The 25,886-nt window shown below is 45.1% G+C and overlaps 1 protein-coding gene across 1 annotated transcript; it reads right to left on the bottom strand.

Moving 5' to 3' along the window:
- Positions 1-106: 106 nt before the first annotated feature.
- On the bottom strand, positions 107-25,372 carry grhl1 (grainyhead-like transcription factor 1). Its single transcript, XM_088626583.1, has 15 exons — positions 25,189-25,372; positions 19,412-19,598; positions 18,489-18,562; positions 17,609-17,978; positions 16,625-16,704; positions 16,072-16,228; positions 15,658-15,769; positions 14,713-14,807; positions 11,799-12,045; positions 10,503-10,630; positions 8,649-8,677; positions 6,732-6,820; positions 4,968-5,053; positions 2,041-2,105; positions 107-1,702 (listed from the first exon to the last, which is right to left on the bottom strand). Exons 1-15 carry the CDS (start codon positions 25,206-25,208, stop codon positions 1,588-1,590), a joined length of 1,854 nt encoding a protein of 617 aa, XP_088482709.1. The 5' UTR covers positions 25,209-25,372; the 3' UTR covers positions 107-1,587.
- Between the last annotated feature and the right edge of the window lie 514 nt (positions 25,373-25,886).

The following is a 25,886-nucleotide window of genomic DNA, read 5'->3' as shown; positions in this document are numbered from 1 at the left end:
CTCGTTTGTGTTGAGAGAGCCGTGTCTTTGCTTCTTAATATAAACCAAAAAAGTTCTTCCTTCTCCCCACTGGAACTCGCAAGAACGACCAGACGGCAGCCCCCAGTGCTATCGCACCTCGTTTATTTGACAAAGCAGAAGAACTAATACATACACGTAAAAAAAAAATGTAAAAAGAGAAATATTCCCTTGATAAAAAATGCTCCCGTGTTATAAACATTTACATGTGTAAATAAAAAAAAAGTCATAGCCAAAAATAACAATAGTAATAATACTACTAATAAGAGTAAGAACCATGTAACAAAACCCATTCCCGGTTTTTAAATTCCTAACAAATATATACATATAAGTGATAAGTACTTCTTACACAACAGGTGTAACCTAATTTTAGGCCCACGATATCCAAAATACAAGACTTGGCTGGCTTGTAAATATCTGTAAAATTCATTGGGCTTAACCCATTCCTTAGAAAGAGATACAATTTAAAAACAATAAAAATAATTTGTATATATTATATATAATATTTATTGCACTTACTATACATATAAACCTGGATATCTGAGTCATCAGTTCACTGTTTACAGACATCCATCAGTGACAATATAGTAATGAAGAAGAAAAACCTGTCACCTTGACTAATCTCCAATGAATGAATGAATACTAATGAATGTATACCTTTACATTACATTAATCTCTAGTCTGAGATCCACTTGGCTTGGAAGTTTGGAGTTAATACTTTGAAACAAAAAAGGTGTACTTGCTATATTGTTACGGAGACGAATGCTTGTTCATACTTTCAATGAATTTCAATACATGCATCTTCTGTCCTTTTCTGGGTACCTTGCCTATATCCCAGATAAAAATTGGCCCCTTCAAGAAAACCTCTAGGCAAATAGTATATGCTTTTAAATACTGATGAATACTAAAGCTCACAAGAAGGGGGGTTATGTTAACTGAGTCTAGGTTACCTTACCATCAGAAACATTAGTATCTTAGTGGACGATTTGGCAATCTTTACAGAACAAATCATATTTGACGTTGTATTGTAACGTTGTGTTGTAATGAAAAAGATCCGCACTGGAAAATCGGGCTCTGCCACTTTTGAAACAGTGTTGAAACATGGCTACCTGCAAACAGTTGTGCCTGTCATTGATTTGGATGTTTGCCTTTCCTGCCATGCAGGGTCTTAACTGCTAGCTGCCCTCTCGCACATACAGACAGCCCTCTGCGAACAGAACCAATCCCGCATGACAAGGAACAAACAGTAGCTGTCCTCACGCTAGTGCGACACCGCCAGTAACTACGAGACAAAAAAGAAAGAAGATTCCTTCACAAAAAAAGGAAATGCCCGTTTTCTGCCTGTTAGGTAACGGCAGTGTCCTTCGAGAGACAGAATAAAGTGTGAGTATACAGATCCAAAATATGGTCCCAGTATGCGCATAAAAAAAACAAACATTTGTAAACCCGTATCCACTGGGCACACTGCTGCAGCTGACAGCTCCCGGGATCTGACAAGTCACTTCCTTTCAATGTGTTGCTGCTGTGCAGTTCTTCATAAAAGGTCCCGTTCAGAATCACTGACCCGGCTCATATTTCTGTTAGTGTGAGCTTATACATTCCCCCAATTTCATCAATCTGAATCTGGAAGGTGTCTTCGTTGGAGTAATGCTTTATAATATTGTCATCCATATTAACCAGGATCCTAGAGGGAATCAGACATACGTTTCATGTTAGTTTGCAGGAGTTACACACTTAACTAGAGCTCCTTGCTGCTACAGTATATGCCATAGGGGGCCGAGCTGTGGTGAAAACAGAGTATCAGGCTGAAGTTAAGGCACAGAAGACTACACACGTTTCCAATTATGTCTTGCCTTGGGTTTAACATTATGTTACAAATGAATGACCTGAAAGTACAACATTATATTACAAATAAAGGACCTGAATTCTTAGGAACAAAGCTTTCCTGGGAGGTGTCATGCTGGGTTTTGAGAAAAAAAAATGAGACACTTTCTTGTTTACAATTAGAAAAGAAATACTCACCCTTTTTTGCACTTCTTGTAGATTTTCCCCACTTTTTCAGCTGGCAAATCATATTTATCTGAAATCTTAAAACAATACAGCAAGTATTAGCAGTCATCATCACTAATTCTCTTCCAGACTAGATACATCTTTACACAAAGTGCTGTGGGAGTGTGGAACAAGCTACACATTCATATTGTTGAAACTCCTACCCTGGCCTTTTCCTACTAATGGCTGCAAAAGACCTTCAGATCAATTACATATTATTTAATGGGCTAGACAGGCTTAGTCTAATTTGTCTAACTTTTAGGGTATCTTCCTATTAAAATGGTAAAGAAAAACAAATTTATATTTCAGCAGAGCAAATGTCTTAGAAATTCTTAACACTCAATGAGGAAAAAAAGCCCTGTTACCAGCATTAAATAAAACTTCTATAGTACAGTACAGAGAAACCCTTTCAGAGAAACAAGGGAATTAATGAACACTTTTCACAGAGTCACATCCCATGGTCCACATACAGTTGTTTGCCAACTGAAACATGAAGCCATCTGATCTTGCTCTCCAAAGTATTAAAAAATTGCATTCAAAACCGATACTTTTAGTATGAACTATAATAATAATAATAATAATAACCAATTCTCACAGAAAATAAGATTTTGTTTTCTCAATTCAGTTTTATGCTCTTCAGACAATTAAAATGTTTTTTTTATCAAACCTATTGAATTTGAATTGCTGGCCCGGTGTATGTTGTTGGGTAATTAGGCTCATAAAAGAATTACAACCCGTTTTTTTAAATTGATTTGCTTTTATGTTCAGTGTTTGCAGTCCACAGTCAAAAGTCAAAATAAAAAAAAACACAGAACTTTCTGCGAAAGAAAAGCAGGTACTGTGAATGCAAAGAGAATCTCAATCAGAACCACAGCACAGAAATTAGGCATGACAAAATAAACCATCAGGGTTCAACTGAAGAAGGAAAAATGACGCAGGTATAATCACCAATCAGCCAAGGAAAATGCAGCTGATAACAGACAAAATTATCACAGCTGTCAGGGAAAATCCTAAAATAATTGTTAGTGAAGTCACAGCAAGCACAAGGAAGGGGTGAAGAGGATCACTAATCTAATCTTCCTAATCTCCTAATTTTGCCACAGTTGCTTTCAATTTTTTAGTTTCAAACCACAGTGATGGTGGTGTTTGAAACAAACTCACTATGGTGAAAAGATTAAGCTTTATCTCCTTCCAGACCTCCAATCCTTTGAAACTCTGTTTTTCTCCAACTCCTTCTACAACAACTACATCAACAACTTTCCCTCACCAATTAGGACAGGACATACTGTAGACTCATTTAAACACAACGCTCCACCCCCTTGTCCAGGTTTAGACAATGACAACATATTTAAATACGCCTCCCACTTATTCAAGTCCACTTAATTTAACACTTACATGTTGATATTTAAATCCAAAACGAGGAGTTGTGTAACACCAACCGCATAAAGACCAACATTATTTGTCAATCGTGTAAATGTGTGTGTGTCAGATTTGATTCTGTCCACTGCTAATTGTGGGGTGAAGGGTGGGGTGGGGTCAGAATCCACAGTTTGTAAAGATGAGAGCAGAATTACAAGGTCTGCAAGGCAAGATATAAAACCTATCATCAGGAAGAACAGATGAGACAGATTACAGTTTGCTTTGCAGGCCAACATCAGCCAGGGGAGTTCTGGAACAACGTTTTATGGACAGATAAGACCAACACAGAACCTCCATGACAGTGGGAAGACTGAAGTGTGGTGCAGGTAATGTCATTACTGTAGTTCACCGTAGTTCCCTCTGGGACTGGATCTCCTGGCCTAACTAATGATTACACGGCAGAATGTTTTCTGGAGTCTAGAGAAAACATGGTCCACTCATGTACAACAAAATGCTCCTGTTCTTACTGGTGCTTCACCGTACAGCAGGACAACGACACGAATCATAAGGCCCGTGTGCAACCAGACAGTTTATCATGAAAAAAAAATGGAAAACCTTAGACTGTCCATGTCAATCACCAAATTTAAATCCAGCGGGGCATGCTAAAGTGTGCACTATATTGTACTTGTAATGCATATCCATCTCACCAACGCACAAGAGGAATCACTTGACAGTAAAGCAAAAAAATAAGTTTTGTCTCTGCTGTCCCGGTGCTCTTGGTGAGCACTGTATCATTTGGGTGAGGGGCTGTGTTCCACTGGTGGGACCAGAACAGACATTCCACATTGGGCAGACTGCAGCCTGGGCAATAAAGGGGGTTTACCAAGTCTGTGGCGTTACTAGGCTCCCATATGTGGAGCTCCCTGACTTCTGATGTGTACCGATCTCAAGAGTCTGATGCTGAGTTAGAATGACAGCGATGGCCCAGGGCCACTCTGAGAGACGAAAGACTGGCGCCTGTTCAGGGGTATCAGCCAGCTGAGAAACGGGAGGGAACTCCCTTTTCAAATTCCTAGAGCTGTTTGGTTTTTTTTTAAGGTGTGATCGAATATCACTCCCGTCTCGGAAACAAACGTTTGTCACACCTTAACGGCTATTCGCTGAATCAGTAGTATTTTCCCCCCACTTGGCTGGCTGTTTCCTTTTCCACACAGTCAGCACATTCACCCGCCACTGTTACCCTCACCCAGTCTGATGCCCCCAGGCACCATGCCGGCCCTATCCCACAGAAGTGCATGGATGGGCAGAGAGACGAGAGCTTAATACACACAGGCCTTGGATCTGAGCTCTCCATGCTGTCCAGCTTGGTCATAAATGCCTAAACAGGCTCCATACAGGATTTCCAGTGCACAAAATATTTAGTTTTTAATTCTGTTTCATGCATCTGTCCCTAAACCGGTTAATTATGTAATTCCATTACACACAACGCCTGGGACCCAGAGCTCCCCCATGATTCCTGATGCTAAGTTGCGGATACTCACTGCTTCCATGAGTCCATTCAGAGAAGGAGTCTTGAGCATCAGGGCATCAAAGACCTCCTCAGCTTCCCTCCGCACATACAGCAGCACTGCAGGGGGGATACAAAAAAGGTATTATTGAAATAGAGGAACCAAACCTTCAAACAATTCTCCCCAGGCCTGGGCAGTCATACCTCTGTGTGGAGGTCTAACAAAGCGAGAAATATAACACCGACAGTGGGATCCTTTGGAGGAAGGATATTGGTGTCCTCTGTGACACTTGCACAGATAGAAAGGGGAAAGAAACAGTCCAGTGATCTCCGGTGGAGGTTTTCAAGAAAGAAAGTTTTTAAAAGTGCACCAGGATTCCCTTCATAGGTACTTTTCCCCAAGTGGGTAAGTTTCAATGAAGCATTTTCTGCAAAACACACAAACGCACACAAAACACTGTCACTGGAAGAAATTGTATGATACATGAGGAGAAACTGCTGATGTGGCTGTTTTTCTGTGTTGATATAACATGGTCATATCAGGAAAAAGTCAACTGTTTCTGCTCCGGGCTAGACACATCACCTAAATAAACACCAGGGTGCTCGGTCAAGGGGAGGCAAGTCAAACAGCTTGTTTTATTTTTGTGCCTTTCATAATAAGTTAGCAGTAGACGAGGCTATGTTTTTACGGGCCAGAGACACGAGCACGCAGTGCAGCAAACATCTACATTGAGGCAGCTCAAGAGCGATAACGATATTACTTCCGTTCAGAATGAACACTGACCACACTACTTGAAGCAGAGAGATTAATTTATTCTTCATTTTGCCCTTCATTCGTTGCGGTGTCTCCGGTTCAGACTGGGGAAAAAGTCTCTTAGTTTGTGCCAAGTCATAACCAGCACGAGATAAACAAGAACTGGATGGCAGTAAAAAGGCAAAACAAAGTTACAAAGAATCTGCAGGGTATTTTACGTGCACTAAGCAGACTCTTAGGGCAGAGCGGTGGCTCTGTGGCTAAGGATCTGTGCCTGTGGCTGAAAGGTTGCCGGTTCAAATCCCGCGGCCGGCAGAGGAATCCTACTCTGTTGAGCCCCTGAGCAAGGCCCTTAACCCTGGGGTGTCGTATAAATGGCTGACCCTGTGCTCTGTCCCCACACTTCCCTCCCTATCTGTGTGTCTCATGGAGAGCAAGCTGGGGTATGCAAAACAACAAATTCCTAATTCAAGAAATTGCATATGCCCAATAAAGTGATGTTATCTTATCTCCTGAAGTCAATGAATACACGGTCATGTCCTTTCGCCAGCACAGGCTAGAAAGAGCCAGGCAGCTGAAGAGTGTGCAATGACCTCAGCGCAGGAAACGGGCCTGTGATTAAAAACCCCGCCAGGGCCAGCCGACCACAACAACAAACAGCCACGCTCTCTCACAGCCGGGGGCAGCGTGATCACCACCTTACCGCCGCGAACTGCGCAAGGACAAAAGCGGTTCGCCTTCTTTCAGGCTACTGTGTCAACTGGTGAAGGAGGAAAGAAGAAAAGAAGGATTTCGCCTTGCAGCTTTACTCCGCATGCAAGTCCAAGCATGAGACATCCATCACCCGCAGCTGCCTGTGGCTTAGAAACCTGCTCTTACAGCTGTTGTGCAAAGGGGAAACTCATCTTTCGTTACACGAATGAAAAAAAAACAAAACACTCAAAGAATCCTTTCCGTACCAAAGGCTTTCACTTTGAAAATGTTAAAAATAAAAGATAGAAGTGATTAGTAAAAGTTTTGGAATTGGAGAAATGAAAATTGTACCTTTTTTGGGTTCATCCATCCTGGCCAGTTTGCTGGGTGGTGAGCCAAATTCATCTTCTGAGGAGTAAGGTAACCTCTTCATGCCGGCTCTAGAAAGGGACACAAAGCAGCAGTTTGAGTTAGTAGTCTGCAGCCCCGTCTTCACTTGACACGTGAAGAGTTCACGAAACAACAGATCCCTGACTGGGGTCTCCAGCTCTGCTCCAGGAGATTCACAGTCCAGTTAAGCCTTATAGGCCACCGAAAATCACCTGTATTTTCCTCAAGATTAGGAACATGTGTAAATTATTAAGGACATAATGTGATCAACTGAAGGGGCTCTGGTTCTTTTTGGACACATGATATAGATAGTATAAATATTCACGGTAAAAATCCGCCAGGACTTGATTTAAATAGATGATTTAAATGTCCCGTTAGGTCCTGCTAGACAGCGGCTGACCAGAGCCAGCGCTGAAGCTCCCAGCTGCGAGATGTCAGTAGCAGGACATCGCTGGACACGGTTTCCTCAAGAACAGGAAGAAGAACAGCACAGATCGTCCAGATGGAGGAACTCTCTTATCTCCCTTCACATAACACCAAGATTCCTGTCATTGCATCTACCACTTGAGATTCATCCTTGCATCCTGCACTGCCTGAAGTCCCGAGGCTCTGCTGAATAAAAACAGGGCAGCCCCGTAGAATAGAAAGGTCTTTTCACAAGCAGTTGGGGCTGGAGTCCGACCGCTAAATAACTTTCTAAATGAAGCCCCAACTGTGCAGAAATGACGTCAATTCAGGAACAAAAGAGAGCGATGGACCCGGCCCCTTTAAAGGGGAATGGGGCACATGTCTTCCAGAGAGGCTGACTGGGGGGACGAAAGGTCTCCGGGTGCTCTCTCAAAGAAAAGGAAGGTTATCTCCAGAGTCTGGACGCGAACGTGTCAATAAAAATAACCAGTCGGTCTAAAGGTCTCTCTCGCCCACTGAAAACAAACATGCCTTGTGTCCTGTTGGCTCCAGGCACACCGTCACCTGGGCCAGGCCTGGCATGATCGCTGATCAGGTGGCCGCAGGCTCTCTTGCAGCCCATGAGGGTCTTAATGACTTTGTAGAATCAATTCATAATTTAAAGGACTTCATCAATCACAGCGGTTTAATCACAGGGCCCCCGAAAAAAAAAGTGACGGCTAATTCATGCTCTACTAAACCCAGCCGGCGTGCCTCTGGGACCTGCAGGAAACCAGAGCACCTGGAGAAATCCCACACACACACTCAAGGAAAGAATGCAAAGTCCTCCCAGCGGCCTGAGCCTGGCAGAGCAGCTGTGACCCTGGAGCTGGGAGGCTGCAGGGCTAACCGCTAGGCCACTGTGTCTCCCACAATTAAAACCAACACAGAACACCGAGCAGCAGCAGCCTCTGACAAAAAGCCCACGCAGTTCAGCTTAAATCCACAATCTAAACGAGTTCTCTGTGCCAGAGACTTTGCTGATCCTGCAGTGCTGTGAAGTGAGTACAGTCACTGCACAGTTAGCTCGCCACACAACGGCGGTCCACCACAATGAGCTCATATGTGGTTTTATCTTACACCAGGCTGGCTGCTGGGCTGTTCTGTCTAGTAAAAATGTAGACAAATGTCCTTGTAACCGAAAATGCACGTTGCCGGATTTTGTCATACTTCAGGTGAGCTCCATCTTGTTTGGTATAAAGCACATATTGTCATATGCAGATGGCACATATTGCCACTTAACAAATTGTGCTGAAACAGTACGTACACTGGAGAATTTGAATATATATTTGATAGTCTAATAAGATCCAGCTGAGCAGTTATAACCGTCCTATATCATCATCTCACACTGTACCCCCATTCCCACCCCAACTCCAATACTTCAGCCAGCCCTGCAGACATAAATGAAGAAATACAAAAGTTTATCCTTACCCTTCATCCCCATCCTCGGCAGAAAATGGCTGCAAAGAGAAGAGAAAGGAGGAGAATTGTAATTACAGTCCTGAAGAAGGTTAAAACATACATTCAAATAAAAAGACCTTATTATTATTTATGTTTAACATACTATGTGAGTTAGTAGAATCCTATTGTTCAGTTCATCAGGATCTAAAACTCTTAATTCATATTAAACAAAACGTTTTTACTAATTGGAATTCAGAGTCTCTGTCACAACACAGCAGCACCAGAATTCTAGTGTACTGCGGCTGAAAACTGCTTGTGCGAGTGTCACTTGAATCCCGCCATCTGAGGGCTGGCACTGCATCTTTTTGTTCTTTGTCGAGTGCTCATCATGAGCGGACTGTGTGACTTTGCCACAGTTCCTTCCAGTATTTCAGTCGCAAACCACGCTGATGGCGTCTTTACAAATAGGCCAATAGGAACCTCCATTTACTGGTGTGAAAAGATGAAGGCCACAGCATCTGTTCACAAGAGCGTGTTCTGCTTTGACTCACATAGTTTTATGCTGCATTACAGTGGCCATCTTGTCAAAACTCTGCCAATATGCCTCATTGTCCTTCTGTGCCCCAGCCTAACCTCAGATCAGCTTCCGGAATCACGCCAAAAACCGAATTTCAAATATGTTCCATCTGCCATACCACTCACCTTTTTTACCTCTACCAGAGAGCCAAGAAGTGAAGATTACAATGTGATGTCTGCTATTTTGTGTTTGTGAGTGTGTAAAAGGTATGAAATGAGTGGAAAAAAGACCTACCGCGGAGACACGTGAAGGTGCTTATCCAACAGATTTTAATAAGCCTGGTAACAATGGCTATTAAACTCTTTTTATAAGTATATAACAGACATTTGGTTTTACAGCTGGTTTTACAGCTTTTGTGTAGATGAGGCGCTCAACTCAGCAGTGCAGTTATTTAACGAGAAAAATCCCACGTTATTTCTGAAAACCTTAATTTCACAGTTAACATCTTGGTTCTGAACACTGCGCGTGGAAGCCATTTGCATGTAAAAAAAAAACAGGCACTGACCATATGTGTGATCTCAGAATAACTACACCCTTGATAGCTAGTTTTATTTCTCCTGAAAAAATCTGAAGACTGAGATTTTCCCACTGCCTCAGATGAAAATCAACGCGTAAGGTACTTTCAATGTATAAAGGATATGAAGTTAGAAAAACCCAAGGAAAGTATCACACAAGCAAGGACACTAAAAATACACATTCTTTTGCAAAGACCTGGAAATGTATGGCCTCCCTGTGTCCACATTTTTAAAAAGTCCTTTATGAGAGTCAGCTTGCATAAGCTGGTAATGTGTCTGACAGTGTCCATGGTCTGTATAAATGTACTCTTACTCAACAGAGTAAGACTCTTTAATCTTTAAAACTCTTGAAGCATGCTGTACATTACACTTCCTGCACAAGGAAAAGCCATTCTATATGGGCCGGAGTGCTTCTGACCATAGTCTGTTACCTATATCTTGCTACACGGACTTGAAGAGCTCATGTAGAGTCAAGTTTGCAAACAATTAAAAAAAGGAACTTGATGTGAACTATTCAGAGTGTATGCCGAAGACCTTTCTGCGATGGGCTAGATAGACTATTAGCGCTAGACATAGCCAGGACACAACAGAGAGGTTGTTTATAGCAGTTAAGCCTCTTATTGATATTTTAGTTACACTGGCTTGGTGTTGTGGTGCTTGGGCAGTGGGACAAAAGCACTGCAAGGATACGAATCACTACCTCTCGGCAGAGCAAGAGAATCGAATTACTTGCGAATCGCAGCGTCGGCACAGCAGGGCCCCGAGAGGCGCAGGGAAGAGAGGGGTACTCACATGACGCTGGAGGTTGGCGAAGTGGATGTCAGGAATGAAGAGGACAGGCTGAGTCTCGTATTCGACCAGCGCCTTGAACGTCGTGATGTCGGTGCGTTTAGGCAGCACTGGCACCTTGACATCGGTGACTGGGGAGAGAAAGGAAACCGAAGATGCCACTCAGCTCCAACACACGATCAGGCGGTTTTGACACACTGTACACCCTCCACACTGCCCATCAGCACAGAGCAGCAGAGCAGTCTGAGGGCTTTCTGCATCTCACACCTAATCAAGAGCAGGTTTGGAATTGCGTAGATTTTAACTTCTCTGATGCGTTTTGTTATGTAGGCCTTCAGATTCATCCTTACCTTACCTACAAGGTCTCGGTGGTCCAGGTGTGGGTCTACAGTTAAAGACTTTAAACATCATGTCCCCAGTAGGTGCCCTGTGTAGTGAGGATATTTACAGGCTAATGTAGGTTATTGGGGGTATGTGCCAAGCAAACTACTTGTGTCAAAAAGCAGCTCTGTAGGAGGCAGTGCTGTGTGTCCCATACAACATCAGCTTTGAAAAATACTGTCAATCTGTTATGATCAGTCGGAGGCCCACTGTCACTCAGAAGTCACTGCTCTGGGGGGGGGGGGTGTTTAACTGAGGGATAAGCAAGTTACATGAAAACTTAAAACTCTCAAAATCTTTTTCTAAAAAGTAGAATTTCTTTCCTTCTTGACACAAGGTACAAGTCTGAACTGGTCTGTACTGGTCTGCATGGAAAGGCTGGGATGCCTGGGCCCAGCAGCTCATCTTGACACAATGTGCTGCTCTGCGCCGGTTTGTACTGCCCTGTGATGGTCTGTTCTGCTCTGTGCCGGTCTGTACTGCTCTGTGCCAGTTTGTACTGCCCTGTGCCGGTCTGTACTGCTCTGTGCCGGTCTGTACTGCTCTGCGCCGGTTTGTACTGCCCTGTGCCGGTCTGTACTGCTCTGCGCCGGTTTGTACTGCCCTGTGCCGGTCTGTACTGCTCTGTGCCGGTCTGTACTGCTCTGCGCCGGTTTGTACTGCCCTGTGCCGGTCTGTACTGCTCTGCGCCGGTCTGTACTGCTCTGCGCCGGTTTATACTGCCCTGTGCCGGTCTGTACTGCTCTGTGCCGGTCTGTACTGCTCTGTGCCAGTTTGTACTGCCCTGTGCCGGTCTGTACTGCTCTGCGCCGGTTTGTACTGCCCTGTGCCGGTCTGTACTGCTCTGCGCCGGTTTGTACTGCTCTGTGCCGGTCTGTGCCGGTTTGTACTGCTCTGCGCCGGTCTTGTGGTACTCACAGCCAGGGATGTTGGAGGTCATGTCCTGGCACTTCCCTTTCCTGCGGGACTGCTTCCTCTCCTCGTCGCGGATCTTGCGCTCGGCGCCCTTGTCACAGAAGACCTTGATCTGGCAGTAGGCGCGGTGGATGGGCTTGTTGCTGCGGTTGTTGTAGCTGTAGGTGTCGATCTGCAGGTTGAGGGGCAGCCCCTTCACTCCCTTCTGGGAGGAGAAGTCTGTGCTGAGGCAGTTCACGGAGATGAAGATCTGAGGAAGCAGGCAACAAGAGAGTTATTCCACCTGCTCCTTCTGAAAGCCGCACTGAAGGAGGCTTTCAATTTGCAGACGCGTAGCAAGTGTGTGGGTCCAAACTCCGAACAGCCCTGTGCTGTCATGATGGATCCAACAGGTTAGATGACGGCTCCTAGTATAAGAAGATAAAAGCCCTTATTTTCCTTTGCTGTAGACTACATCAGTTCTCCAGGATTTTTCCAGGATTTCTCCAGGATTTTTCACAGCGAGAGGTGCCACTAAAAATGGCTGCCTAAAACCACAGCCTTGAAATGCTACGATGGTCCAAACCTCACAGCAGAACACAGGAAAGCCTCCTCAGAACGGAACTGAGCCGTATCTCCATCTGATTTTATGCCATTTAACTGAATATGTCCACCTGTAATGGAAGCTCTACCGCTCTGCACGCCTGTGAATATTTTTTACAAAACTCTGAGCAGTGGTTCTCAACCCGGGTCATGAGGGACCTGGTCTCTGGTGTTTTTATACCAAGCGGGCACCTAAAACCGGTGCTGATCGGTGGGTATAATGGACCTGCTTGCTTGCTTGCTTGCTTGCTTAGATGGTTTTCTGCACTCACATTTCAGCCCGCACACCTGAACGAGGGACGTTCTGGAACTGGGTGATTATGAGAGGGTGATGATACCCATTACAAACCTAATTCCGCTTTTTCAGAGCTGAGAGCCTCAGACAGAAAATTGAAATCGATCGGCCTGTGAGTAAGATCTCTGCTGGAGTAAAAAACCAGAGGACACAAGGTCTCCCCGGGGACAGTACTGAGAATCACTGCTCGAGAAGACTTCAGTGTATGTGTTTAATTAGTCTGCTGTCAGTCACCTGGTGTGGCTGTTTTTAAGAAACTTAGAAAACCTGCAGACTCATTGGCCCTCCAAGACTGGAATTTCCCGAAATGGCAAATCAAATCTATTTTTCTGGAAAATCAGATATATTAAACTTCTATATTAAAACACGTCAACATGTTTCAAATGAAACGACGCAATTCTGCCACTACTGTCAGCGATCGGCCTTTTCTGTGGAGCGCCTCGTAAACGCTTCGCCCGGCTGGAAACACTAGATGGCGCTGTTGCAAAGGAAACGCTCCAGCCGAGGGAGCCGCCAGCCCCTACAACATTCAGGAAGTGCGCCGAGAAACTACTGGAGGAACAAACTCGGAGCTCGGCATTTCGTGGTGAGCGTTTCTCACTGGCGTGCTCACGGTCGTGTCTCATGTCGAGCTCCACAGACGGGAGAACGCGTCTGGGTGTTGCTGGGAAAGGGACGGCCGGAGGTTGCAGTTCTCTCGGGGAATGGAGATAGTAATGGCCCTTCGGAAGCAGCCAGTGGATATGCTGGACATTTGACTGATAGCGAAACCACCACTGAAATCATCTATATTGACTGACAGCTGGTCGGGGGGGGGGGGGTAGTATCTGGCCTGCTACTATCACAAGGCACCATCTAGACTTGCAAAACGCCTTATGTGCCTGTCAGACTGGATTCCATTGTCTACTGTCAAATCTTGTTTTTTTCCCCCACGTTTCCTCATTCTTGTTGGCATTAAGCACATCTCGCCCCAAAGGCCATTTTTCATGCATGTGAAGTGAACAATGGGGTGACACAGCCAGAAGGCCTCGGAGCCAGCGCCTTGTAACCAGAGTGAGACGCGCGGGCCCCTAGACGCGCAGCAGCGACAGAGCGGAGGGGCTGCTCCGAACCGGCTGGGGTGCGATATGCCGAGATGCGGGACTGTCCTGGGCTTTTAAAACTGCATTTCTACATAGGATCCGATATTTCAGTCGTCTTTCCTTCAAAACGCAAACTAGCATGCTATTCTGGCTAACTGTTGTGTGCCCTACAGCCGGGAGAGCAGGCACTTTTTTAAACAATGTGTATTTTTTAGAAATGTGAAAATCCCCTCCTTCAAACTTCCTCATCTCACACTTAGAAATGGCGGCTCCTGACAACCAGCCAAAGGCGCTGGAATCACTGGTTTCCTTGCATGACTGTGGCCTTTGTTCGTCAAATACAATGCTTTTTGGGGATTTTTCATCCAGCCTATAAGAGGAACTCAGATGCAACAATCCTTCACTCACACAAACGTCCTGCTCCTGCTACTCAGAACATAGCTCAATCGCCAAGGAAACGCTAAAAATAGAGTATATCTATATCTAAAATCAGCTTTTCATAAGCTCGCTGCCTTTGCACAGTTACATCCTGTGACTACTGATTTACAGACCATTCGGTCCTTCCCAGCTACATTCCTAAACAGAAATGTCCAACAGGGACATCGATATGTTGGGTTTTCCAAGTGAGTGACTAAGCAAAGCATCAGGGGAACGGCTTGATCAGAGGACTTCCCCGTTTCCTGTTGAGGCTGTCAGACGTTCTGTGGCACATAAATGAAAGAAAATATATTGCTGAGCCCCTAACAGAACTCCCTTACAATGCGTGAAATATAAAAGTGGCATCCACAGACGAAATGCTTTGAAATGGGTTTGTTTGAAATTGGTGGTAAGAAGACTTAGTTTCTTTCGCTCTTGTAGTTTACTCAAAGACGAGCAGCGATGTGTCTTCAGCACAAGAGCTGCACAGACGCCATGGGGTCTCACAGCACAGCAGGGCTCAGCCAGCCCATTCTCTCACCTTTGCTTCGTCATTGATGTCCCAGGTGAAGGATATAGCGTTGTACGCGATCTCCTCAATGTTGCTGATAGTGTTGAAGCTTTCTTTGTAATCGGCTGCAAAGTCAAGGTCAGAGACATCAGAATTAGCTCAGATGGTTTTGTTGATCCTGATCAACTGATCTAACCCCAAATTTGCCCAGACTTTCTGCTGGGCAAGCTATAAGGTGGAATTTTATAGGAGGAAACAGAAAAACGGAAATGAAACTGAAACATAGACATGACAGTGAAATGTCATTGTTGAAATGATTTTGCAAATGACAGAAAGCCATTTAAACTATCGTGCTTACTGGGCAATTTCATTGCTAAGTGAATCTCAGATTTCAATCCAGTCACATTTTGAAGAAATTCAGAGCTGGAGACCCAACTACCTGACTGGGAAGCCTCTTCGGGATATCAGACACTTCTGTCTTGGAACATTTCTTGTTCTCTGTTCTAAACATTGATTCATAAATAAACCCTAGAACCCATGCCATTCTCCCACAGCCCTTTGGGTAACTCCCCTTTTTCCCGAGGGGCTGCTATCAACAAACTACCTGGCCCTGCTGATACTTCAAGCAGAGGAAACGAGAGGATGGGATCTGAGATTCGATTAAATACCAGCCACCAATCAGGCTAGATGGGCTTCATGGCCTCCTCTCCATGGTAACTGATCTGGTGTTCTTGTACTGCAGTCGCTATGTCTTTCACCTCAACCCATCATAACACACGCCAACCATTTTGTTGGTTGTACAAGCCTTGCATGTTGGGCCTACTCCTGTCTGCTAAGCAACAGGTCCCCCGGCCTGCACCTTCTGGGCCACCCGTACGGGGACAAAAGTCCCTGGAGAGCAGGTGGTTTGTTTGAAAAAGCAGGGGCTGCGTAGTGGCGCGGGAACAGTCGGGACCGCGGGTTCGAACCCCTTACCGATGTCGATGCAGCGCTGTTTCGCCGTGTGCTGCCGGGAGTGCCAGTACTTCCAGTGCTTGAGCTGATCGTCCCTGCACTTCTCCTCCCCGAAGACAACCATCACCACGCTCTGGAAGGCAAGGGAAGAGCGCTGCGTCAGAGGCGAGCTGGGCCGGCCCCTGAACCCCGACCCCCGACCCCCGACCCCCGCGAACACTTGTCGCTTACTGACGTGAGGTTACTACAGCTTGGAAGACGTGACTGACCGTTCTGCTGAAATAATCACACAGGGGGCAATCCGTGCTCTTCAAATCAGGGGGCAAGATAAGCCGGTGGGTAAGTGTTAAGCGTTGGCGCTGCTGCCATTTGGAAAGCGGCAACATTGGTGTCTGCGGCGACCGCGGTGTGGCGGGGCGCTCGGGTAGTACTGACCCGCACTTTGCTGATGGGGTGGTGCAGCACTTTGCCATTTCCGATCTCTCTCAGCGTGACGGGGTAGAACTGGCCCTTGTTCAGGTAGGTCATGGTGCCGTCCCCGGGCTTCTGGCGGAGAGACTTCGAAGCCTCCAGGGTGTACTCGAAATTATTCCTGTCAGAAGAGAAAGCGACGTCGTAGCTGTAGGGTTGCGTTCTGGCGATTTAAAGGGGGGAAAAAAACACCACGTTCTCCTCCCCTCCAGAGCAGCTGACGGGCACCCCAGCGGCGCGTATCGCCGCGCAGGCCCGACTGAAGCCGGGCGACTGCGCGTTCAAGGACCCCTGGCCGCGGGTTCGAAAGTCTGAGGAGGTGAGGGGAAACTCTGTGTTTTCCCCGCAGCCCAGGCAGTGGCGGGAGACATCCCAGGCGGAGCCTTGCCCTGGCTGAGTGGGGAAAAGACTTGCCCTGTCTGTTTCCCGGTGTCATCCATGTTTCCTGCCCTCCCCTCCCCCGGCTCCTGCACGGCAGCGAGCGGATCGAGGCCCGGGAAACCGGAGGCTGGCTTACCCTGAAACTGCATCAAACGCGTAGTCCTCCGGAGAAATGGACGCCATCCTTAGCTGCAGGTCCCCTGGGAAAGCAAACACCTGCGGCAGACAACAGGGGAAAGGCCGGATGTAAACAAACATTCCCAACGCACGGGGTCTCCCACATTCCATACTCCCACAGCCCATCGGGTGAAATCCAATTCAAGAAGGGGGTGGCGATCGTACGGGACAAACTGTCGATAACTCTGGTTTCTTTCAGCTGAAGAAACAAGTGGATGGGATCCTGGGAAACAAGGAAAGCTCAGAGAACAGAAGGGAAAGCATTCCTCCTCTCTGGAGACGGCTTTCATGTGTTATGTCTTTGGACAATACCCTCTGGGCCATAATAAAAGACCGGCGTCATACTTTATTGCATTCATCAGGCAGCTGGTTTTTGTCTCGCTGTAAAAAGAGGGAGCGAGTGAATCCAGGTTATCCCTGCAATTGTCCTGCATGTTTGCATTTTTTTAGAATTAAATAAAAATGTCATTGAATGGATCTGGCAGCTCCGGGATTCTCACCGGGACTGGAAATCTAGCAGCATGGAAAGTGCAAATTCTGAACATGTAAACATAGGATTTAGAAATAAATATGACACCGAAATGCTTTATGTGAAGCAAAAGGGCAGGCCCCATTTTTTGCTGCCTTCCCACACACTACTGTAGGTACGAGAATGCAAAAAAATATTTCTTTCGTTGAGAATCACTGGATAGGAATTACTGGAATGTTTTCTAGTAATCTGCGATACAAAAGCAGAGGACGTACATGTGGCACCCATTTCTGCATGTGACACGAGCCTTTACACTACAACACAGTGGAGCGGAGCAGAAGAGCCCTGACGCTCAAGGAAGGGCGTAGAGACAACAACACACTGAGGCGTGTCTGCTGTCGCGGCTCAGACCCTCTGTCTGGAAACAGAGCCCGGAGTCGTGGCGGGGGAGACCGAGGGCGGCCACGCTGTTACCTCTTGGGGGTTATCCTTGAAGGTCTCGGTGAAAGTGGAGTCTGGGGTCCGGGACTGGGTGTTGGGGCTGAACTGGTCTGGGTTGAGCTGGCGGTCGAAGACCACTATGCGGCTGTCCGGCTCGGCGCAGTGGTTGGCCTGCGGGAGGCCCACGGAGAAACCGTGGGAGGGCACCTCGGTCTTCACGGGGTAGTTGGGGACGGTGGCGATGGACACGGTCACTGTGGTATCCGGTGTGGAGAACTGGCCTCTTTTGTCATGGCCCAGCTGGTTTCCAGGGAGAACAATGTTGAAGGGCACTGTCTTGAGGACCTGCACCCTGTTCTCGGCCATTGGCATCACGGGCTCTTGCAAGGGAGCCATCAGGTTCCTGGGAGGAGAACAAGACCTGTCCGTGTTCACAAAATCTCCCTCACAGCCCTGCAAGCCCCAGGCCTCTCCGATTCCCAGAAAACGAGGAGCCACTCATCAGTGGCAGAGTTTGCCCATGAGAGCCCACTTTCCAACATTACTTTTTCTACAGCAATCAGGTGAGACAAACCACTGATGACTTTGTACGATACTGACACACAAGAAGTAAACATGATTTCTTTACTTTGTCTGGCTGCTGCTGCTCTGTTCAAACAAGGTACAGAGAAACACTCCTACCTCACAATTCAACAAGTCTCAGTTTGCATAATGTGACATTTTTCTGTGTTCACATTGTGCTGTATAGGAACACCTGTGTGACACAGTGTACAGTCTATTCAGGGCCACAATGAGGGAAATATCCAGTATACCAGTTTTAAGCAAATATTCCCCTTAGTGAAATCACAAAAAGTACAGCTCTACTAAATGCACTTTAATGGGATGATGGGTAGAAACATCTATATGACCGTACCTTTTGTTGGGATCAATGTCGGCTGCAATGACATCTTGCTTGGCTGGTGAAATCGTTCTCTTTTCTCGAGGCACCTAGGAAGCATGTCAAACACCCAGTTACAAAACTGCCCTGAATTTCGGCTCATCCACTCCAGCATCTCCTGCACGCACCAGTCATTTTGCACGCCTAAACGTTCAGCGTGCGATAGTTTACAAAACACGGAGGGGGCATCACAGAGCACATACTTCCAGCTCTGGACACTGGCTGTGGGATAAACTCCCAGCTGGGATTCTGCTGTTGTGGTCTTTCACCCAGCTTGCTCCAGTAAATGCCCTGTCGTACAAACAGGCCTCCACGTCATCACTGCACATGAGACTCTGTTCTCAGCTGAGTTTAAAAAACCATTGAAGATACCTGCCATCTTACACCTGCAGGAATTCCCATATGATCCTGCAGGATCACGTCTGAAAAGGCCTAAAGAGCAAATGTTCAGCCGTACCAGATATTAAAACAGGTCCACGTAAAGGTATATTCCATGCTGAACGGAAAAACATATTTTCCTTTCAGCCTGGAATAAACCTTTACCTGTCCCTTGGCAGCCTGTGCATGCTGACGCAGCCAATTGTGTAATTCATTGTATCCTAATTTGTTTTCTTTTCGTTAATCTAATCCCTATAAATTCCTGTCCTACTCTTCCATCCCTCTTAACGAGCTCGCGGATAAAGCATTTCATTGCCCACAACACCGCTGTATGCTGTACTGTTCGTGCATTGATAAATAAACCCTGATTGATTGATTGATTGAACTTCTTTATAAAAACAGGAAGCCGTGTTCAGCTCTGGACACCAAAGAACACACCTGTTGTGTTTCTGGTCATTTCTTTTCTGACTTGTTTTCCAGACCTAAAAGTCCTGTATATTCGGGCTGGGACACCCTGATACCTTGTAGTAGTCGTAGAGCAGCCCGAGAGCCGCCGCGCTGTCCTCGTCCCCGTTGATGCTCATCATAGCCTTGGTGGCAGCAGTCAGGGGGTTCTCCAGGAAGGACTTCCAGGCCTCGTCCTCGCTGGTGAAGGGGCGCCGCTGGCTGTACGTAGGGTCATTCTGCAGCACCAGCACCGCCCTCTTGCTGTGGGTGGCAAAAGAGCCGGGGTGAGACGGGAAACACCCAAGCGTGGTTTGGGACGAGCCAGCCTACGGCTGTATTTCATTAAGGACCCTAAAATATGAAGACCAGGAGGCACGTCTTTCTGCAAAGAGTTGTGGGGGTGTGGAACAAGCTGTGCCGCTATGTTGCTGAAGGTGATGCCCAGGATCCGTTCAAGAAACAGCTGTGTGGAATCAATTAACGGCTTACTAACAAACAGGCCTGATAGGATGAAAAACCTCCTGTGGCCTTCACATCTTGTGTTCCTAAAGTTCTGAATTTCATTCAGATAAAGCTCTGAATGCACCAGCTACCCACAGGCCCAAAAGGAAAGGCACCGCCAATGCTGGGAAGGCCTCATGTGCACTGCGGGCCCTGGTTGGAGTTCTGGAGCCTGTGTTTCCGTGTCTGTGAAACCCAACCGACCTGCCAGGCCTGTCACCGAGAGCACAACAGGAAGTGGAGGGATCCAAACCAAACACAGATCGGCATCTTGTTTTGGAACAATGGGCACGGCGCCTCAGTGCATCTCAAAGGATCTGCAGGGGCCAGACCGAGTAAGAAATCACTGCACTGGCTGAGGTGTGCAATCCGTGTGGGTGTGATACCTGCTCTTCCAGTCAGATCTGTCCTGGGGCACATTTCATGCGAGGCAACCCTCATCGACCATGTGGCATCTTTTCTCGCTAAACTTGTCCCGCTTGGGGACGAAGCAGAGCGGTAAACCACTAAATTGCGGCAATAGGCATTGCAGGGGTGTAATAACACCTGTCACAGAACAAATTATTTTCTACACCCACTTAACCGAGCCTACAACCGACGACATTCTTTCGGGAAACAAGTCATACCTGCAGACACACAAAGTCAAAGATTTGGGACAGTCTTTACATTCTTTAGCAGAATGATTCTCAAAGCTGTTCTGCTCTATTACAAGGAAACGCAGTGGATTTTCCAAGTCTATAATTACATTATTAGAATTTAAAAATGAACCATAATTGCTCTTTTCTGTGCTCCCACCATTTCTTCCCATGTTGTTCTTTTAAACTGAATATTTAAGGCTTGATAAAACAGTTTTTCTTCTCCTCTACACCCAAAAACCCAAAAGGCTTTTTTACTGAAGAAATGGCTATCTTAAATGTTCAAAGAAACAGACAAGAAACATTCTCAAATTTCCTTTGATTTTTTTTCCTTTGATTATTTTTATATAAGACGACAATGCCTTAGATATCTTCAGCTGCCCCCTCTACTGGACCTATTCAACCTTGGCCACTTGCGGAAAAGGAATTCCGATACTGTATGTGCTTGAAGGGGCAGTTTGATTTGCTTTTCACTTATGTGCTTCTTGATATGTGTGAAGGTTTAGCACAGAGATGGTGAATGCATAGCAAACTCACTTGCATGACTTCATGAACTCATTACCAGTAAGTCGCACATCTTACCTGAGCATCTTGTGCTACAGCAGACGTCCCTCCGCACATATTGTGTAAGGGTGTACAATTCGTCTTATTCAGGGGGTTTGCCAGTTCACAACAGTTGGACATCTTTGCAACTCAGGAACTGGCTTAAATATTGGATTTTCTACTTTATAGTTATTAACTACAGGACACAGATCTCTGGTTGCGCTGGACAGGTATTTAATCTTTATGTTAAAAAAAAAGATTCAGAAAAGGGATTATTTTCTTGACAACTTTTAATTCGACCCCATGACAAATATTTGAAGGAAATTAGACTTCTGTCCATCCAGAACCTCCTAATGAACAGAACATGAAATCTGTTCATGCTCCCTCTGTTTATGTTTAACCGTAACACTATAATTTGCCATACATACAGGCCTATAAGTGATTCTTGATAAATCGTATATAGAATTCTAGAATTACATCATATCAGACTTATAATACTATATATAAAATAATTGCATATTTAAGAATATAATTCTTTATAGATACAACATTGTTTTATTGTGTTTTTTCCCCAGACACCTATGGACAGAAAAGAGGTTATAATGCTACGTCAACTGATTCATCAGTGGAGTGTGGCCATGTTGGGATTCGATTGGTGCATTCAGAACACAACTAACTCATCCTAAATTGGGCTGGAAATTTAGTAAAAGGGGAAGTCATTTGACAAAACTTTTCTCCCCCCCAGGCAAAGACTGGAGTAAATGCTTGTGACGCTTTACCAAACCGTTTAATTATCACGCTGGCCTCAGAAAGCCCTGTGATGCTGACGAAGCCATTCTTGTCCTGTATGGCCATCCGTATTTGCATCGAATGTGACAAAAACGTTCTCATGTCGAGCAAAAAAAAAAAAGGTCTCATGCCGACCTGTTTGTATTGTGACAGTCACGTTTAAAGATTCCCTGTTTTACCCGAGGAGAAAGCAGTATGAAGAGCTGTTTTGTTTTACGCTTTTCTTCATCAGGTGACCAGTGTGAAAAACAACACTACCGAGATTAATTCCAGAGGAGGGTCAGTGCCTATTGAGAACCACTGGCAGGTGAAACCTGGCTGCCTTCTTACTCCTCACAGTCCTGGTGCTTATTACCTAGGGATTATACTGAGGTATGCAGCCAATGGCAGGGGGATTATAAAGCAAACAGAAAGAGCAATTTTCTGGCATTACTGCAGTGTTTGCCCTGATGCCTTAAGGTTCACTTCAGCCTATTAGCTGTTGTTAACAGGTGTAAGGGGCCTGGCATGGAGACAAAGTGCTAGCATGAACTGATCTGGCTTATGAAAATATAGGCAAATGTGTGTAAAAAAAAAACACTTAAAAAAACATCCTTTATATTCACTTCATTGGATCATTGGAGACATTTTACCGTTTTTGTTTCTGTTCCTGGAATTGACTCGGGCAGTTCAATTTCGGAAGACATCAATCGTAACCAGACCTTAATTTTATTAGCAAACACGAATCTGACAGTCTGCACGCAAGAATAAATGACACAGCATTCTCACACAAGAGCATTATCGATGCTCGCCAGCGCTGATTATGACAGTTACAGAGTAACAGGTCACAAAATCTCCAATAAAAAACACTGCTCTGTAATATTTAATAGGCGATGGTTATTTGTAGTGTGCTAAGGCTTCATTAAATCATGCAGAACGCCACTATGATTAGCACAAGCTAGCAGGACCGAAATTCAAATGGTAACATAATGGAAATCATTTATTTAAATTACGCTTTTAGCTAAGGCGAATTCTATTTTAAAAAAATCAACTGAAAAAGCCTTTAGTTTACCCCCGAAATTTCATCGTCATCTAATAATACGCAAACTCAATTTTCAAAACAAATAAGCTGCGGAAGCAATTTTTTTTAACATAAAAGTGCGGTTAGGTCCTTTTTTTTACTCTGTATTACTTTTGCATTTTTTTTTGGAAATCGCGATAAGATCATTTAGACTTCAATAGTTCTCTAGTTTAAACTTGTTTCAACAATTCGTTTATTTTATAATTCAGTAATACCAGTAATATTGTATATTTTCGAGATGTAAACTGATACATCAACTGATTTGCAGTATTTAAGGAAATTCGATGTTTTGTTTACATCTTCGGCTGTGAAACGGCTTGAGGCAAGTGCATTTGTGCGGGGGGTTATGTTGACGTTTTAGTTGCTAACCAAGCGAGCGCGACAGTTCAGTTAGCTGTGAAAGTCAGTACGTTATTAGTAACTCTATATATTTAATTACGAGCTATAGACTGACACGGGCTCTCCAAAGGTACAGTTTAGAACACTGCGGATCTGCAACCCGATAGATCTCCGTTATTCAGTAACAATAAACCTTAAGTGGACGTCCAATACCAACGAGAAAGAAAAGACGCGCTCATGCATCGAAAAACAATCCCGAAACTGGGCCACTGTGACATAACGGCTAATCAAAACAAACGCTTTAAAATGAATATATATATATATCTCCGAACCAAATTAATCCATCACGTTTTATTCTCGGGTACCCAGTCTATTGAAGAACAAGTTCATTGAGACCATCGAGTGTGCCTTCTGAGGAGAAAGTGTCACATAAATACAGATTGCACCTTAAACATTAGAATTAAAAAAATCGGATTGTAAAAATCCCGACGAACCTGCAGTAATCTACACACTAACCTGTCTGAAACGAATGTGACATTCGTCAGTCATCTTGCATCGCACAAACCTACACAAACCGGAGAAACACTCCAACTCCTAGCTCGTTAAAATGGGCTTTGCGGTTGCTGCTGTCATTTGTTCGAAGATTAAAATAGAAATTTTGGTAACATCATCGAATTTACAAAGCCGAATCAAAAACAACACTTGTAATTTCAACAGCACTGTTGTAATTTCACGAATATGCAAGGAAAAGGGGGGAATTCGATTTTTTAAATCCTTTACGTAGCTAGTCAAGTCTCACGATGTCTGGTTTAAAGAGACGACCCGGGAGGTACCCATACTTGAACACAGGCATCCTAGTTGAACCCACAGCCCTCTCACCATCACTGGTCCAAAGCGAAACTCCGGAGAGTTGGAACAGACCTCGCGTTTTTCTTTAATCTAATGTTTTTAATTGGGTAAAAGCGAACAAGACCGCTGCGCCGAAAACCAACCAAAACAACCGGTAGTTGTTTTTTTTCTGATATCGGTGTCATTGAAAGCCCGCAGGTACATTGTTCTCCTGACTAAGAGGTTTTAAAGAAAGTGCGACCAACGCCTTGCAGGTGTACTGTTTCACTTCAGCCTTTAAATTTACAGAAATCGCTCAAATAAATACATTTTGCCCGTTCTATTTATGTATCTTAACTCATTACTTTATTAACTCATTTCATTACTTTATGTTTGTAGGCACACGGAACATGTAACGCGCACAACAGTGGTCAGCAGGTGTTCAGACTTTTCAACATTTTACAGCGTTTCGCAAACTTAAATACATGGCAATTCTGGACAAAAAATAACCATGAGTAAGTTTTTAAAACACTGTTAGTAAAGCCCCTTTTGAGTTTACAAAACAGTGCCGTGCGATCTGCGATAATCGCGAAATAGGGAAATAATGCTAACTGTTCATATCGTTGCGACCGCAGTTAATAAGTGCTGATCGTCAGCAAAAGCCGCAGATGCGGGACTCAGGAGCGACACAGCACCAAAACAATCTTGTGTAAAGCTTCAACACGTAACGTGCTTCAACTCGGCTAGCAGGTGCAGATTCACCTGCGAGAAATAACAGGTTCAAACATGACAGGTGAAACTGCATTACGTATCCCTGACACCGCGCTCACACTCATCCGAAACTCCCATCACACGAAATCCTGGATGAAACAGTGCGGCGTTTTTGACAAGTCGGGCAAGAAGAAGCAGACCAAAAAAAAAAAAAAAAAGACCATGCTCTCTTTCTCTCTCTTTGCGGACAGAAATTAGCGAGGAGAAGAAGTAGAAGAAAAAAGCCCTTCGTTATCATTTCCACCTGCTCGCACAAAAAAAGGCATATTAGTGTAACTATCACCCCCCGTAATCCAGCCCTGATAAAACGGCAGAAGCGTTCGTCTCTGAAAAAACACACCGGTTCGACTGGACTTCGCATCCACTTCTGAGTGAGATCACTTACTTGTCATGTTCTTGTGTCATCTCGGACGGTCGAACTGGACTTTCTAGTTAGTACGGTAAATCCGATCCGGCCTCTTTATTTGAGAAGTTAATAGGAGACGCAGGATGAGGGCGATGTTAGAAGTGTCCCCAAAGGAACGGGTTTAGTCGGCTTTTCTCGCTTTTTGAGGTTTCCAGAGATTCAGAGGCCGGTTTTACCTGTGATTAGGGTTGGGATTGGGTTACAGCGAGAGGAGAAGGCGGGGTCTATATTACAATAACATTAACTCTACACCTGTGATTGGGTCTAGGCGTGGGCTGGGCCCGAAGCTCTTCAATTGTTATTACGTTTGCATAGGAATGGCCTGGGACGACACCGGGACTATGTGGACACAATTTGTGATTATTTTTTTTACAGTGTCCGCCCTCCCCTGACATGTGGGTGTCTTCTACATTTTGGTGACCGCATAAAAAAAAAAACAACTCTTGTTACTGGGAGAATATTAAAAGCACTCGTTTTCTGACCTCGGTGCCCTCCTCCGCCACTGTCTCTATCATGTGCAGCGTATTCTCACAGGGCAGGTGAATTCCACGCTGAAAAACGTAACACATCCATGACCTAAATACACATATCAGACACCGACATTACTTAAAAATCCCATTTCATAAGTTTGAGTGTGAGCTTTTCAAATTGTACAAAGATTTGAGGTGGTTGCAGTC

The sequence above is a fragment of the Lepisosteus platostomus genome, chromosome 3 (genome assembly GCF_059453375.1).
Source record: "Lepisosteus platostomus isolate fLepPlt1 chromosome 3, fLepPlt1.hap1, whole genome shotgun sequence".
Classification (NCBI taxonomy): Eukaryota; Metazoa; Chordata; class Actinopteri; order Semionotiformes; family Lepisosteidae; genus Lepisosteus; species Lepisosteus platostomus.
Note: the sequence above shows the minus strand (reverse complement) of the source record. Positions and strands in the feature narration are given on the sequence as shown.

Excerpts from the sequence above, each read along its gene's own strand:
- grhl1 (XM_088626583.1), bottom strand. The coding sequence starts at position 25,208 with ATGACACAAGAACATGACAA. Across the intron at positions 17,979-18,488 it reads GACATTGATCCCAACAAAAG|GAACCTGATGGCTCCCTTGC; the intron begins GTACGGTCATAT and ends TTCTCCTCCCAG. Across the intron at positions 16,229-16,624 it reads GCGTTTGATGCAGTTTCAGG|GAATAATTTCGAGTACACCC; the intron begins GTAAGCCAGCCT and ends CTCTTCTGACAG.